This window comes from Peromyscus maniculatus, chromosome 8 (genome assembly GCF_049852395.1).
Source record: "Peromyscus maniculatus bairdii isolate BWxNUB_F1_BW_parent chromosome 8, HU_Pman_BW_mat_3.1, whole genome shotgun sequence".
Lineage (NCBI taxonomy): Eukaryota > Metazoa > Chordata > Mammalia > Rodentia > Cricetidae > Peromyscus > Peromyscus maniculatus.
This window is the reverse complement of record NC_134859.1, coordinates 13,841,241-13,858,612: the sequence shown is the minus strand read 5'-3', so window position 1 is coordinate 13,858,612 and position 17,372 is coordinate 13,841,241. Positions and strand designations below refer to the sequence as shown.

At 45.9% G+C, this 17,372-nt stretch overlaps 1 protein-coding gene across 1 annotated transcript in view; it reads right to left on the bottom strand.

The window, feature by feature from the left end:
- Nucleotides 1-17,372, bottom strand: part of Dock2 (dedicator of cytokinesis 2) — a 408,847-nt gene that overhangs the window by 52,672 nt on the left and 338,803 nt on the right. Inside the window, exon 33 of the mRNA XM_015997613.3 lies at nucleotides 3,968-4,116. Within this exon, the coding sequence (XP_015853099.2) occupies nucleotides 3,968-4,116 (149 nt within the window). The remainder of the gene's footprint in view (nucleotides 1-3,967; nucleotides 4,117-17,372) is intronic.

Below are 17,372 nucleotides of genomic sequence, written 5' to 3'. Positions count from 1 at the left end.
AGGCCCCTCTTATTCACATCTCCTCTCCACCAAAAGATTCACCGAGTATACCAGGGAGGGGGCATCCCATCCTAGGCTATGATGGAGTCCTGAAAGGGTCTGGGAGGGAAGGATCCCCTCATGAAGAGGACATCAATTTTATCCCTCAGATCAGTTGCCTATAGGATTTGGGACTTGGGCTAGAGGAGGACACAGGACAATCTGGCCTTGAGATGGCCAAAGAATTACAAAGGAGAGAGAGAGGAGGAGTCTTCGCCTAGAGTTTCCCCTCCCCAGCCAACTGAGATGCTCAGAGTCTCACACTCTCGTGGCTCCTATCAAGCCTGTTATAATACCCTTGAGCCAATCTTGGTCTCTGCAGATGAACCATCGCCCCAGGAAGCAGCATAGTCTTTCCTGAAGCCTGAGGCCTGAGCCATCTAGGATCTCTTCAGGCAATTAAGCAAAGGAAGAGCCCACAGAAGGGCAAGACAATCAGTTCTAGGCCAGAACGCCTGTTATGAACGGGGAGCAAAGGCCTGGTCTCCTTTTCCTCTTGGCTCTCCTAGCTCCTCTGGGAAAGCTTGTTCTCTAAGAAGGGCACAGGGTCCTCTCCTCTCAGACTGTTTGGGAATGATGTAGTTAGCCTGGTTTGCCCAGGAGAGCTCCTACATTCTAGACCCCAATCTGGGTTTTGCTTTTTGGGGGGAGGAAGGGTATCACGGCTGCTTGGGGGCTCACAGGGCCTTGCCTGCCTCCTTTGCAGAGGAGAGCTTCCACAGCCGCTTCCCTGAGTCCAAAGCACGCACCTGGGCCAATTCCTCTCCTGCTGAGCCCCCATCAAACACCCCTGATAGTTTTCACAAGGGCACCTGCCCCATTAGTCAGCCTGATTGTCCTGTCTCTTTTGATAAGGGAGCAGCAAAAAGAAGCAATTGAGGACCGTGCTTACAATGAGGTCTCAATCAGACAGCCACCAGATCTTGTTTAGCACACTGAATGCCATTGGGTACAGAAATGTTTCCTCTGCATACCCTTGTTCAGGACCTCTTCCAAGGTGTCAACTGGTGGGAGGTACTGCTCTGAACGGAAGCAGGATGGCTTTACATCTAATTTCATAGACCCATTTTCCTTTAAATGGGGGTTGATCCTAAATTATCTTCAGATACTCACTCTGGGCTGTCACCTCCAGGTCACTCCAGCCCAAAGGATCAAGTGGAGTTCTTTCTTCCATCTGCACTCCTCTGCCTGATTTCTTCTCATGCTAACTGCAAAGGGGAAGCTGGTCTTTCTGGGACCTGGGAGCTACCAGTGTCCCCAAGGGGCATTCAGAGCATCTGTTCACAAAGGTAACATAACAGCAAACTAGTCTCCTATTCCTTTAGAACCACTCTTTCCAAGTTGGATTTGGAAGAATGTTGGGTCCAATAGATATGTCTTCATGAATACATTTGAGAAATCAAACAGGCCTGTTAGTCATGCAATGAGTCAGCTCCCAGTTAGTGTGCACCAGGAATCTCCAACGGTGTCCACAATGCACAGTGGTGCCCCAAGACCTTTCCCTGGAAACACTCTTTCTTGGAGGGTATTGCCGGACTGATGTTCCATGGAATGCACTGGAGGAAGAACTGCCCTAGAGACTGGCCTTCACTCCTTCAGTTGGTGTTTACTAGAAAATACTGGTGGGTGGATATACAGTAGGCAGAGCATGGGTTTGGGAATAATGCTAACCTGTGTGTTGTAAACTCTGCCATGCCAGCTTAGCAACCTGGGACTCCACTTAGTTTGGGCTGTATGCATACACCTAAGATCTCCACTTGCGTGTACCATGCACACACATGTCTCTCCTAACAATGTACCTAGCAACCTAGGACTTCCATCTACACCAAGGTGCACATACACTCCATTCTGAAAAATGTAATGTTTCTCTGTCCCTAACAACCATCAAAGACTCTCCTTTTGTAGACAGTTTCTATTCAAATACAGTCTCAGCCATACCTTGGTAGGAAGGTAGGCACTTCATCTAGGCTACAGTGGTGTGAGGTACATGCACAGTAAGACAAACTGTTCTGCAAGTGATCTTTGAGGGAATAATTCCTATGTATCATCTTATATCTGTACATAATTAGACATGAGTATGATTAAAATCAGATACTCCATGGGAAGGAATACACAGAGTAGAAAAAAATAACTCTAATCTGTCCACCAAAATAGAGAAGCACCCAAATTACACACCTTACTAATCAGGCCCTCCTTACTCTAGACCCTAGGAGGGGAAGCCCCAAACATGAGCCATGCCCTAGTACTCTCTGGCTCCTGTGTCCTGCAGTCACTCTTGACAGTATATCTGACCTGCATTATTCATTAGTTGTGGAATTGTTTCTCTGCTCCCTGGCCATCTCTGTATGCCTTCATTTCAATTCTTTGATTAAGACACTAAGAACCTGGACACATCCAGTTGAGACATCAACCACCAGTTAAAAACTTCACTTCTCTGATTTCCGTAAGATGGGCATTGGTGTTACCCATCTCAAAGGGAATAAGAGAGACTACATGGATGAAACTAAGGAAAGGGTGCACCATGTCTGCCACACCGTGAACACTGGCTAGTGTCTGTCATGGCCATCATTGCCATTCTGATTAGGTGAGGTTGAGGAAGAGCCCGACACTTACACAGAAATGACTATAGGCAGGATACAATAGTTAATACCTCAATACACAAAATGACAAGCAGGGAAGCAAAGATCTTTGAAAGGACGCAGCACTTGGGATGTGCCCTACAGGACCAGTCAGGGTCTAGAATGAAGAAGTAGGAAGAAGCAGGCAGAGGGAATACATAAAGAACACCCTGTGGGGGCAAAGTCATCCAGGGGAGCTATGGGGAGCTGGAGAGTGGGTGAAGAGGAGAACAGAAGAGAAGGAATGGCTGACAAGCTCAACAGCCAGCCAGAGTGTGGGGTGGGGATGTGGAGCTGGAACACCAGCCAGCAGGCATGGCCTCTGATGGACAGGAACCTAAGAAACAGTGAGCCAGGGAAGGGCCATAGGAATATGGTTCGTCTAAGAGCACAAGGAAAGGGAGTTCAGAATCTCTCTTACAGGGGTCTTTCCAGGAGGATTATTAGGAGGCAAGATAGGGCTTGAAATGCTGGGTGAAGGTGAAGAACTCGGAGCTCCCACTGGATGAAGGGCTCCTGGGATGTGGGGCTCCTGGGAAGTCATCAAAATGCAAGGGGAATGCTCAGGCCGCCTGGCGATGGCTTTGAGACCAACCTTCCTAACAGGGAAATGGCGCAATGGTCCGGGCGCCTGCTATGGGAATGGACACTTTCTACTCCTGCCAAGCTTCTAGAACTGTTTGGCCTTGATAATGCCTCCCGCCCTTTGCCCTCTTCGTTAGGAGTCCCGGTTTCTAATGAAAATACTCGGCCAAGAATTCTTGCACTTGACACGGGTTCCGGCTGACATGCTGAAGGAAGCGTTGAGTTCCTGACACACACACAGGTGCCGCTTGAGGGGCTGGCAGGCCTCTAACTCCATTTGCTGTCTGTCCACTTTGAAGTCCAGCCTGAGTGTGACACTTGGCTAATAGGATTCCTTTTTCTCTGGATAATGTAGATGTTCAAAGTCACTCAGGAAGATGGAGTGCCAGACGAAGTTGGGAGCAAGCATGATGTGGCCGGAGCACATCTAAGGCACGCAGTTAGGCAGTCACTGCGTCTGGAAGGAAGATCCCCTCATCTTGAGAAAGCGATGGAACAAGAACAGAGCCGGAGAGTGCATTTTCATCTTGGCCTCAGGCAGAAGCTGTGATAGAATCCTGGCCAAATGTGATCTGCCAGCTCATTCTGGGCACACAAATAATGTCCCTGTCCTATTGAAGCCTCTGAATGGAGCCCAGGCAGATGGAACGAGGGTGTCATTATGGGGAAATGGGCTGAGGGTTAGGGATGCTGGTGTGCATTTCCAGCCTCATTTTTATTTTTACCTTTTTGAAAGCTCCACTCCTTTGATATTCGCACAGCATCATGTCGAAGAAGATTGGGATGGTGGCTTTCCTGAGCTCAGCCTCGGGGATAAGTGTCATCTCCAATATCGGTCCCACCATGCCTGGGATGAAGCAGATTTTGTTCTGGCCTGCAGAAGAAGAGGGACAGGGGTACATGAAGCAGTTCCATGATGGACAGGTCCTGCTCCTGGAAGCCGGGAAAGGAAGTCAAAACAGCAGTTAACTTTTCTGTAGTTGTTTACTGGGAGCCAGGCAGCTTTGAGCATTATGCATAGGTTGGCTTGCCAAGAGAGGAAGGTGCATCCTCCCAAACAAGCCCTGTGTATGAAGGCCAGTAGCGTACGAAGGCTGGTAGCGACGGCACGTGTAAGTGCGTCAGTGTTCGGGAAGGCTGACAGCGGCGGCGGCATGCTTAAGCGAGCCCATGTTTGCGGGGACTTCCCCCCGCGTCATCCCTCTGCAATACCCAGCCCTAATTGAAAAGAAACGACAGTGATGGCTGCACAAGCACGTTTAGACTTAAATCTGTCTGCATCGTAAGCCATGCTTCTGCAGTCTGGATAAAATGTTTCTAACCGGCTCCTTGACACAAGAAAAGCACATCTCTTTGCTAAGAAGCTGTAGAACAGCTTGGTTAGGGGGAGCAGGATTTAAAACAGCACTTTAGGGCAGATGGACTCCTGATGCCTTCTGCCTCATTACAGGGCATGCCCTTTCTGTCGGCAGTTCAGCCACACCGGTTTGGCTCCAGGGCCACAAGTTTGCCTTGCTTCTGCGGCTCTGAGGCCTTCCTTGAGGATGCTTTCCTTGCCTGCTTCCTGCTCTTCTACATCATCACCTGTTTCCCCTGGATGGCTCCATCTTAGCTCTGACACAAGGAGACAGGCGCTCCCCTGCATCTCACCCTCCACCTCAGCTAGACAGACACCTACTCTGTTCTGCCCACGACCTCTCACCCTACTTTGAAATGTCTTTACTTATAGACCCATTTGGTTGATACCTGCTTCCTGTCCTGAACTCCATGAGGGCAGAAACCTGTACCTGTTCTCATCAGATTGGCAGCACTGAATGGAGAACAGACCAGAAACCCAGGCAGTGTCCATCCACTGAGGAAAACGGCTCCTTCAGTCACTAGTTATTTGATGTGGGCATGTGTCTCACAAAAGGCGGAGCAAACCCAGCTCTTGCGAAGACATGTCAAATTATGTCCTCCGTGCGCACTTGGCACAGGACCCCGCAGCACCCCATGGCAAAGACAAAACACCCAAGGGCACTGGTTCTGGAGCCTCACTGCCTGAAGTTGTAAATGAAACCGTATCAACTAGTTGTACGATGTTGAGAAAGTGTGTCTCACCTCTGGGGCCTCAGTGTCCTCACCTACACTTAAAGTAGCCATAGTATTCATGTCATGAAGCATTTTTAAGAATACATGAGTCATGGGCTGGGGAGAAGGCTCAGTGTTACCCACTGAGGGCTTACTGCCCAAGCATGAGGACCTGAGTTTGAATCCCCAGAACCCATGTAAAAACCAGACATGTAGTACAAGTGGATATGATCTCGGCAGTACTATGAGGAGATTGGAGGACAAAACAGGAGAATCACAGAAGCTGATAGATCAGCCTGTCCGGTCTAAACAATAGAAACTTGACAAAGAGATCCGTCTCAAACAAGGTGGAGGGGAGGGCCTCCACATGTATGCCATGCCATGTATGCATCATTTATATTCATGTTTCCCCCCCTCTCATAAAAAAAGCCATTATGCAGTGAGCTGCCAGTCAATGCATGGCACATGACATATGTCACAGGGCATTCACTATTGCCACCATGCTGTTCTGTTTTCTCAGAATGAAGCACAGAAAGCAGGCTGTTGAGCAGAGCCCCAGAATGATGACATCCCAGAGGTGAAGGGTGAAGGCTAGCTCCGAGGAACGGCGGCGCCCCCATGGAGTGAGGATAGACAAATCCCAGCAACGGCACCCGAGCAGCTGACACCGCGACTCTGCCTCGGCAGTGGCCCCTCTTTGCCCTTGAGCTGCACAGTGCAGGAGCCCACCTGGTTTCCTCCACTGTGGGGAAGGACATGGGCAAAGGGCTCCTGAGGGGACGGAAACTCGGATGGCACCAGGTGCGGCCTGGCAGGGCTCCTTTCGATTAAAGTGGGGAAAGGAGCTGAGAGGAAAGGTCAATGGAAGTCAATCCTCATTCGGCCTAAACTGTCATGTTGGAGGATTTCCCCCAAATCCAGGGAAAAGAGGCATTGCCCAAGGAAACCTGCAGTTACGAGAAGTAAATGACGAAGTCAGGCAGAGTTGAACGGCACAGAAATGCCTTTCTGGGCGGCCAGCCCCATCACTGAAGGCACTGGGATTAAACTTGAACCTCGGTTCCTCACTTTGGCCCAGATAGACAAAAAGAAAATGCCCTGACTTCTTCCACCTGGTGTGTAGTAGTTGCTAATACAGGTTTCTGACTTTGTCCTTCAAGATCTCTTTTCAAACAACAGGAGGGTTTTCAGACTAGAAGTTGAGTGCAGCATCAGGCAGAAGGTAACTGGAGCTATCAGATAAGCCACTGGGCTGGGAACGGTGCTTATGCAACAAAGGCCTGTAGACTATCAGAGGGCACCGGGATGATAGGGATATATTTAAAATGCTTTAAAATAAAGGATGGAGACGCTGCAGACAGGAATTTTTTAGATACTTTTGACCTGTTTTCTCTGTAGTCAGTCTGTTGAGATATTTGGGAGAAAGGGAAGAGAGGAGAAAGAGAGACGCTGATCTTTAAATACACCGTGATTGCAATGGCGCTTAACATTGTTACCAGAAGAAATTTTATCCCTTTATTGAAAAAAATTAGCACATTGGAATTTTTGTCTAAATAGCCAAATGAGTGCATGGATTTGTATATCTTTATATACATAGGCACATAAACTCACAGAGAAACATTTGTAGCTAATTGAATAGAAGCTCATTTGGAAGAAAAGAATTCTCGTTCAAGAAACACACCTGCTGCTGTATGAGGGGAGGAAAGAGAAGAATTGGTTTGAGAATTTTTTAGGTGCTGGATACCACTGGGAAGAGACAGCAAGGGAAATGTCAGGAAGCCAGCAGCAAGTTAACTCCAGGTGTGGCAGTGTTGGATGCTGGGAGGGTCCTGATAGAAATGGGAGTTCAGGGAAAGCCCACGTGTGTGGATGCAAAGGGGCCCTGTGTGTTCTACCTGAGCTGCCCATCTACTCAATGGCACTGCTCGTCACTCCTTCAGGGGAGACTGACAATTGAGCACAAAGGCTCTGAGATCACTAGGAAGATGAGCAAGGAAAGGAAGATAGGAAACCTGTGGGAATCTGTCTGAGAAGTAAGCTGGACAGGTTGCTGACCTCATGAGGCTAATACAGGACAGAGGGGGCAGACTATAATAGCTCACTACATGCTGCCACAGACCCTGACTTATACATCGACAAAGGCAAGTTATGACGTCTTGGGTGTCAGAGTCTGGTAGACCTCCTGGGGACTTACAAATAAAGAAAACATGACTCTGTTCAAAGGGAGAAAAGTGAATGTAGAGCTGTCCATCCTTCCAACTTCAGCTTGGAAAACCATCCTAGCGGCGCTGAGAGGTGCCTGGTCCTGCTTCCCTCAGGCCTATGGAGTCTCTGAGGCCAACACCCGTGGTCAGGTCTCATTTCTTCTACTTCATGGCTTTGTGGTACCGCTCATATCACTCAACCTCCCTGGACCTCCAGAATCCCCCTGTACATGGCAGAAGCTTAAATGGGTGAATGGAAACACAGAAACACCGGGCTTTTCAGTGTCTGGGACCTGAGAGAACTCAGCAGCATTGATGCTGATTAAATATGGTAATATGGAGAGAGCAGGGAATCTTTTGGCCTCAACACTGTATCGGGTTCTAGAAAGAGCAGAACGAAAACATAGCATACCACTACGTGAAAGCCATTGGGCCTTTCCATAGGAACTTATAGACTGCTCAGCTTTTTGTCTTATACTTTATTTCACTTATATTGCAAAGAATTAACCAGAGAAAGGATCTAGATGGATTTTCCTTCACTGCTGTGACACTCATGAATACTGTCTGGCCCACCTTCACAGGTGTGTGCAAAGCATTGCACTCGGCAGGCCATTTGCTGGAGGCCCTTTGTGCCCTGTCCATGCCTCATACCTGCCTTCCCTCCATAGCCTGTCTTCCGCTTCTCCAGTATATCCTGCCTCTTCCACTTTGGCTTTCACACATGGCCTCAGCCTCGCTCCCCACTGGGAACCCCACCCCACATGTGCTCCTGGAGTAAACTCTTAGGCATTTTTTAGGGCCTTAAGGTTCATTCCAGATGCTGTGAACCATGTGCCTTTTAAACACTTGAGATATGGCTGTCCAGATGTAAATGTAGTCTGAGCATACAAAAATCTACCTAAGAATACATTTTTTAAAACCATAAGAATGTTTTATCTTGATTATCTGTTAAAGTCATACTTGCTGGTGGCCATGTCAGAGGAGCAGCAGGTGGCAACTGAAGTTCAAGGTGTCAGCCCACCAGGAGGAAACTCTCCGATGGGTGAATCTCAGTCAGAGATTCACAGATCCCAGAATGCCTTTTGCTTCTGCTGTGTCTTTATATGTTTGCTGCTGATATCTTTCTCTGCTACATGGCATGGTGTGAATGGGTGTGGGGAGATCCCCACTGCCTGTAATGTAGTGTGTTTATCTCATAGAAACATCCCATTCCACTGGACATTTTTACCTGTGGATTATTATGAAGATGATTTCTTCCTAAGCTGTACTATCTAAATGATAATAGTAATGTTAGTTTAAATAGCGTTTTGATGATTGAAAATATAAACAAGGAAGTATCACACTGCTACAACACATGAGTTTCTATTGAGGAGCCAAATAGACTGTGGCTTAGGTTAATGATTAAGAAAAGCAATGAGTCCCAGTTAGCCCAGCTAGCTTAAAGTCTTTTAACCTTAAGGTTGGGAGATGTGTTCACAGGTTTCAAACTGCATCACAGCTGAAACAAAGCTTTGAAAATACCTAAAAGTTAGACCAAGACATTTTTGTCAAATAGCTTTAAGGCAGAAAAACCCAAGAAGACTATCTTTTTTAGTTTTAGAAGTTTCAGAAAGGCACACAGTTGAATGCAGAACTCTTTAAGGCCAGGGAACAAGAACAAAGCAGCCCAATTATTACTAGCTGGTGCACTTTCCTTGCTAGGTGATCAAAGGTGATGATTAATTTCTTGTGCCCATTTCTGCCCTCAATCTCCTGATATAAGAAACCATTGATGAGTGGGTATGCACCCTAAAGGTTTAAAGTAGAGCTGACTATAGCAGGTATTATTAAAAGTTCTTATTAATAAAATCAAACCTGAGCCAGGTATTGGGTGTACTGGAAGATCATTGAACCAGAACAAGTCACAGCTACCTCACCTCATGGATCCTCAGCTGTGCTACTAGAAGCCTGAATGCTTAACCAGGCCTAATACTTAACCAGGCCAAATGCTTCTAGTTCCTGGTCCTCACGCCTTATATATCTTTCTGCCTTCTACCACCACTCCCTGGGATTAAAGGCGTGAGTCACCATGCTTGGCTGTATCCTTGAACACATGGATTTCTGCCTAGCTCTGCCTCCCAAGTGCTGGGATTAAAGGCGTGTGCTACCACTGCCTATCCTCTATGTTTAATATTGTGCCTATTCTGTCTCTGACCCCAGATAAGTTTATTAGGGTGCACAATATTTCGGGGAACACAATGCCACCACAGCTGACTGATTCTTCATATATAAAAATTTAGGTTTGTGAGTCCTTTAAGATTCCTTATAAGATTACCTTTCAAGATAAGTAATAAAGTAATTGGCCTTTTCTTTGTAACTGCAAAACTGTAGCCTGCCAGTAAAAGATCTGACTGAGAAGAATACCCTGCTTGCCCACACAGTTAATCTATAACAAGCTGCTTGGGTATGAATGTGTGTGGGTTCTTAAGATAATTTGTTTTTCACTGTAATATGTAAAATGTTTAATCATGTAAGGGATATGGAAAACATGCTGTTTTTTACTGTTTGTTTTGTATTCATTGTACTCATTCACTTGAAAAATAAAATGTAACCACACTGTAATTTTTATATTGTCTGAAAGATTTTGCCGGAGCATATAAGCTGTAGGGGAAAGAATAGAGATAGAGCAGGAGAGAGTTAAAATAGGCTAGAAGGAAAGCATCAAGAATCAGAGAGTTAGAAGGAAAACATCAAGAATCAGAGAGTTAAAATGAGTTAGAAGGAAAGCATCAGGAATGAGAGAGTTAAAATGAGTTAGAAGGAAGCATCAAGAATAAAGATAAAATTAGAAGGAAACCATCAAGAATGAGAGAAGGAAATCACCAGGAAAATAAAGAATAGAGAATGCAAAAGAAGAATAAAGAAAAGATCTGAGCCAGGTGGTAGTGGCACACACCTTTAATACCAGCACTTGGGAGGCAGAGCCAGGTGGGTCTCTGTGAGTTTGAGGCCAGCCTGGTCTAGAGCAAGATCCAGGACAGACTCTAAAGCTACACAGAGAAAACCTGTCTCGGAAAAAAAAAGAAAGGAAGGAAGGAAGGAAGGAAGGAAGGAAGGAAGGAAGGAAGGAAGGAAGGAAGAGGAAGGGAGGGAAAGAAGGAAGGAAGGAAGGAAGGAAGGAAGGAAGGAAGGAAGGAAGGGAGGGAGGGAGGGAGGGAGGGAGGGAGGGAGGGAGGGAGGAAGGAAGGAAGGAAGGAAGGAAGGAAGGAAGGAAGGAAGGAAGGAAGGAAGGAAGGAAAGGAGGAAAGAAAAGGTCTGAAGGAAACCATCAAGAGAGTGTGTGAGTGTCTTTTTCCCTAATGCCCTCAGATAAAAAAGTCTAGTATGTGCTGACGCCATGGATCCCTTTCAAGCCCTGGGCCATCTGGAGGCTGGTCCCCTAGGCAGAGATACATATAACTTTGGAATTATGATATTGAATAAAATAGAGACCATTCCCTGTATAATAGATTAAACTTAGGATATTCAACTTCACACTAGTACTAAAGCAAAATACATTTTATAGAAATTATCTTGAATTTTACTTTTATTTATATTTTTTTTCCAGTGCTGGAATTGAACCTGGGGCTTTATGGATGCCAGGCAAGCATCCTACCTCTGAGCTACATCTCCAACCCTGTATTTTGAATTCTGTATTTGGATCCTTTTTCTTTTCAGGCTAGTAATATGCAATCCAATCCTCTCTCTTGATGTCAGGCAGATGCAGAAAGTTGCACACCCAGCAGCTCACCACTGTGAGGGAAAGCCACCAAAACTCCAGTGTGCTGAGTTATTACGCTAGGTGAGGGGTTTGTGATGTATTTTCCACTTACAGTATTTTCACCTTATGCTGAGTTTATTGGGATATAACCCCATCATAAAGTACATCTGTGCTTCTTTTAATTCTCTCTTTCTCCCTTTCTTTGTCTTTTAGGACAGGGTCTCCTACAGCCCATGCTGGCCTTGAACTCCCCATGTAGCTGAAGTTTAAATTAAACCCCTGATCTTCCTGTCTCCAGCTCCCAAGTGCTGGCATTATAGGCAAGTACCACCATGCCCAGGGCTTTTTAATAGTCTGTTAATGTAGGTACTGCAGTATTTAAAACAAGACATGTAGCTCACATTCTATTTCAATAGGATGGGACTATAAAAAGAATAGCTTTTAGCTCATCCTGTTGGGGTAACCCATGGCTCACTCACTTCACAGGGTCCTCATAGACTCTCTATATGCCTCAAGTTTCTACTCTACAGTTATTTCATCTTTACAGATATTAATTAAATAATTGCAACCAATATTCTAATTCTCAGTGGTATGGGTGAGTCTATGAGGCCAGGCCTGTGTTGTTCGTCTGTTTTCAGTTTTAACCTCAGTCACATGACCTTAGAAGGTGCTCATACTGGATTCCTGTTATTGATGTGGTAAGTCACAACCAACTGATGACTTCAAACACATTCATTATCTCATACTCCTGGAGAATAGAAGTCTAGAATGGGTTTCACTGTACTAAAACACCAAGGTATGAACATACATGACTGAGGTCAGAAGTCCAAGGAAGAATCTATTACCTTTCCCCTTCAGGCTCTTAGAGTCTCCTTCTATCCCTTGGTTTATAACCTCTCACCTTCATCCTTATTGGGCCTTCCTCAAATTCCTCTGGTTCTCATTCTCCTGCCTCTCTCTACATATATAAGGAGCCTTGTAATCGTATTGGGCCCATCTGGATAATCCAAGATCCCCTCACCATAAGGATCCTTAATTTGATTATAATATTTGCATCATTTGCTATTTAAGGTATCAGCGTCCACAACTTCTGTTATTCTGTCCACCACAGTGCTCAGAGTTTGCTATTAAGTGTATAGATGTATGGATGGATGTTTCCTCTAACGCCACTCCGTATTTCTTCTGCGAAGCCTACCATCCAACTCTAAGACGCATGTTTGCTTAGGCTGCTTTCCTGGATCACTTGCCTTGTTGCAGCTTTCCTTCAGCCCCGAGGTGGACCACTCACTCTCTGACGTTCTTTAGGAGACATTTCCCCCATGGTCTCTGGAGCTGTATCATTTCACTTTAAATAACAATATTCTAAATTTCCACACCTAGACAGTAGGTCCTTCCTTATAGGGTCTGAATCATGCCTTATTTCCCCTCAACCTTCTCACTATTAGTCCACCTGGCTAATAAGGAGCTGTATAAAAAGAAACAGCCCGTCGTTCTCATGGGCTGGCCAGAACTGGTTGTCCCACACATGTGGTCAAGATGCCACTGTCTGTCTTTCCCATGATGACTGCTAACACATCAGCCCAACATTAAACTAAGGGGATGTGGGAAGGTTAAATGCAACGTCATTTTAACAAAATGAGCATTACCCCATGCCCAGCAGAAATCCAGTGTTAGAATACTATACCATTGGCAATGGTCCAGGACCCCAAAACACAAATGGCACAGACCCTTAAATGGCTGGGCTCCTAACAATATGTAGTCTTCCTCACCAAGAACTCGCATCACATGCTTCTTCTCCCAGACCAACATACATGCAAGCATGAACACATACATGCCTAGACTCTTCCCAGAAGAATGATTGTTAAATAACCTTCAAGTCTGAGATGAGCCTTGCAATTAGTTCTCTATAATCACATGGCTGCCACAGACTTTCCTACTAAGAAGAAGATACTGATGCTGAGTCTTATGGTTGCTGCTGGCATAACTAACATGCACAATGATTTACTCATTATCGGTATTCTCTGAAAAAGTTAGTTCACTATTTCATGTCATTTGAAAATGTAAATTATATGGAAAAAATACTCATAAGAACATTAGACTTGGGGTCCAAAGACAAATGCTTCTAACTGCAGCTCAAGGAACCATTTGTTGTTGACCTTGGGTGTGTCCTGCTTCTGCAGACCTGTCAGAGCTACATGACCTGTAAGATCAGAGAGCCAAATTATCTGATTTATTAGTTAGAGGTGTAATTGAAAATCTGGCTACCAAGGCTAACCCAAAAGCTGATTTTCTTCCTTAACAAAACCTCAGAAGATGGTCAGCTCAGAGTTGTGAAATCTGAGAAGACAGAAAGAACTCAATGTCACCTCCAGCCTCAGCATATGACTTTTGTCCTTAAGGCACCAAGACAATTGCTGCCTCTCCAGCCATCATGTCATTTTCCAGAAAGAAAGAAGGGCAAAATAATGATGTGCTGTGCTCTCTGAGCCTCTCTCTCCCCTCTCCCTTTCCTCCACCCCCTTCTCTCTTTGAAGAAATACTTTGCTGAATACATACAAACATGTTTCCGCTGATTTTTTGTGGGGCAGATCTGGGTCACACGACCACCATCTACTCCAAGACATTGTTAGCTGAGCAAATTGCAATCCGACAAAAACAAAAACAAAAACATTATCAGGATCCAGTCAGCTAGGAAGAGAAGAAGAGCTACTGCATGGGCAATCAGCAAAGGCTGCTTCGGAGAGCTCAGCTATTCAATGAGCTGCCCTTTAAACCCATCATTAACTATGTAGTGGTCTCACTGCATCGGTCCCTAATGAACTCAGAGCTTGGTCCTGGTGTGGATTATCAAGCTAATCTCATTAGTGTGCTAACACCAGAATCCCACGATGCAGCAGGGAAGGATGTCAATGAGGCAGCCACTCATCCTCCCTGCCTGGGATTTCTGCTCTTATTCCTGCAAGAGACAAGGAAGGAGAAGGTAGCCGTGACAGTTATGAGTGGAAGCCTGGTGTGTGTGTGTGTGTGTGTGTGTGTGTGTGTGTGTGTGTGTGTGTGTGTGTGTGTGTGTGTGTGTGTGTGTGAAGGGAAGACCCCTTCAGAATGATGTACTTTCTTCCTCCTCAGAAGTCTGGCCAAGAGGTGAAGGGTGGCTCTTTTGGCAGTTTCCTTTGAGTTTTTGTTTCCTGCAGTAGACATCATTTGTCTGAAAAGGGGCCATCTAAGGAAGGCCAATGCAGTGGTGCTCTCCTCGACCAGGTCTTCAGCAGGGTGGTGTGGGAACACAGCACTCAGATGACAATGCCAGAGGCCATCCCTAGCCCTCTTTGACACCTAGGGTGGCCTGGGCCTCTCTGTTCTTAAGATTGCTCTTCAGCAAATGCCATCGCTGAGGGCAGTCACACTCGATGGCTCTTTTCTTGCAGCCTCCAGACAGGTCTTTTAATTGTGCTAATTCATTCTGCAGGCAGGTTTGAGGAGCAAAGAGCTCTGTGATGTGTCTGAGCAAGGCTTCCTGCCAGTATGTGTGTTGGTTTTCCACCTCTAATTCCCTAAATGGTTGTGAATGAGCCCTTTCTCCTCTCTGAGCCTCAGTTTCCTCACTGGTAAAAATAAGGGTCAGATCTTATAAATCTCCTTTCCAGCTGTCCTCAGGGGTCTGTCCTGGGAGTCAGAGAGCCATTTATAAGAGGCTTTGCACCCCTGCTCACTTTAATTACAATATTTCTACTTTTTAATCCCATTTACTTATCGAGCATGAATTCTTCTTTTTATTGGCCCTTAGCTAAAAATAAATGTTTGAAAAATGCTGGACAATATGATCTCTAAAGGGCCCTTCCAGCTCTGGTGTTCTGTGATTCTAAGCAGGTAGAATATTTGGTAACAGCTTTTCATTCATCAGCATAATTGGAAGTACAAGACTCCCTGCCAAAACATAATCTATATCTAAATAAAATCTTCTGTGTGCAAAACAGTGCAGTGAAGGATGTTCAGAGGGGAGCAGGCTGTGTGGAGCTGCTCACAACAAACAAAACAGAGCTCCTTGTTCTGTGATTCTGGCAGAGCCTGGGGTGTGGGGCTGGGAGCAGAGGCCCACCACAGCTTCAGCTGGTCTCTGTTGATACAAACCAAGTATGCAAACTGGGAAGCCATTCTTTCACTGGGAACACGCCACAGTTTGAAAACACTCAATTAATCATCATTGATATTCACACACACACACTGGAAAATGCCTTGAAAGAACTAAGGTATTGGCTTCTTTTGAGAAATCGGAAGATGTGGTAGTGATCAGCTTGCGTTCTAGCCAGATAGCAAGCGGCTGGAGAGCGGCAGCCACTGGTGGTAGCTTTCTGCTGAAGCATTCCAGCAGCACTTTGCTCCAGGCCCTCGTTTCTCCTTACACATGTCTGCACTGACGTTGTCTCTTTTTTTCTTTTCTTTTCTTTCTTTTTTTTCCCCGCCTTATTGCAAAGCAGTGGTGTTAGGGTGAACACACAAAGTCACACACAGGCTCCAGTATTAAAGGCTTGGCTTCTAGCTGGTGTCAATTATTTCCTGGAGGAGAATAAAACTTTAAGAGGCAGGGAGGGTCTGGCTGGAAAAAGTAGGTCTGTGGCTGTATGTCATTGTACGTACAGTAGGGGTGGGGTTATATTGTGCCACCCTCAAGGCGTTTCCACCAGGAGGTGAGGAGCCTCTGCCACACACTTGGCTGCTGCCGTGATGTTCACCACAGGCTCTGAATCCACAGAGCCGAGACTGGTGGACTGGAGCCTCTGAAACTCCACATCAAGTCAAGGAATTCTCCCAGCTGTTCTCTTGGCTCTTTTGGTCATGGTTCCAAAAAGCTACTAACACAAATGGAAAATGAGACAAAGTATTTCTGATAGCCCTCTCCTTATCCAAAGTAGCCAGACAAAGGGCACACTAAGAGGACATTCCCTAGGGGACATGTCACAATAGCTGAAGAGGTTTGGAGAGCTGCAGCTGGGGAGAGTGCCACCAGCATCTTAGAGGATAGAGCCCAGAGTACCCCAAGATAGCCCCTACAGCCAAGGTTACCCTACTCCAAATGCTGGCAGTACTTGCACTGTAGAATCTCTCTGGGTTGTAGGGTCCACCCTACTTCATTTTTTCAGATTACTGCCTGGACCCCATTCTTTGGGCCTTAGTGGTATATACTGGACTGAGCTTTTGTGACAAAGGGGCCAGCCCAGTTCGGTTCCATCTCACCGGACCACAGTAAGAACAGGAATAAGAATTCTGACATGTGTGTGCAGGCCTCCACAGCCATATTTACCCTAGTCTTTGCTCTTGCGACCTTCGTAGGCACCTTGTGAGACCGTGTTAGTTCCTTTACTGAAGACAAGGGATGTTAAATTCTCTTGCTTAAGGCTTGGTTGTACATGACTGGGCAAGGCCCCAAGCAGAGCTGTGACAATCTGTTCTGGGCCTAGGTCCTTCACTCTGCTTTAGGCTCTGTGAGCCGACTCATGGCTTCCCTATCATCAAATATATGGTCTTAACTGGGTTCTGATGTCACCAACAACCACAGAAACCAGACTGGTAATCTCTCTACTGTACTATACTCCTCCTATCAGAGGATAGACCTTACTCTAAAAGTTATCCAGAGCATCTGCTAAGGGCCAGCCCATATGAAGAGTTCTAGGGAAGTGGGAAACAAAGTCCAGATGGCCATAGAGGTCAAAGCCAAGAGGCAAATCCCCTTAAAAATGCCCAGGGCAGAAAAATTGTACACAAGAGAGTCAAGGAGAAAGCCAAATGCCAGAGATGGACTTGTTCACTCTCCATTGACTCATCCATCCTTCTTTCATGCAGAATTTGGTCCATAAGCAAGATTAATGGAACCCTGTGCTCATAGAATGAAAACCACATACAGAGACTTCCAGTTGTCTGAGCTCAAGCAAGTAACTTTCCATTTTGAGTTTCCTGATCAGTAAGAGAAAGGAGGGGTGGTCCTAAAGGATGCAATGTGAAGTTTCTCTAGGGTCTCTTTAGTCCACGCCTCACTCAGAATGTCACTAAAGGTCCCTCTGCTTCCATCTCTCCCTTCACCATTAACCCCAAACCATCCTTGCAGCTCACTGTGACAAGGGG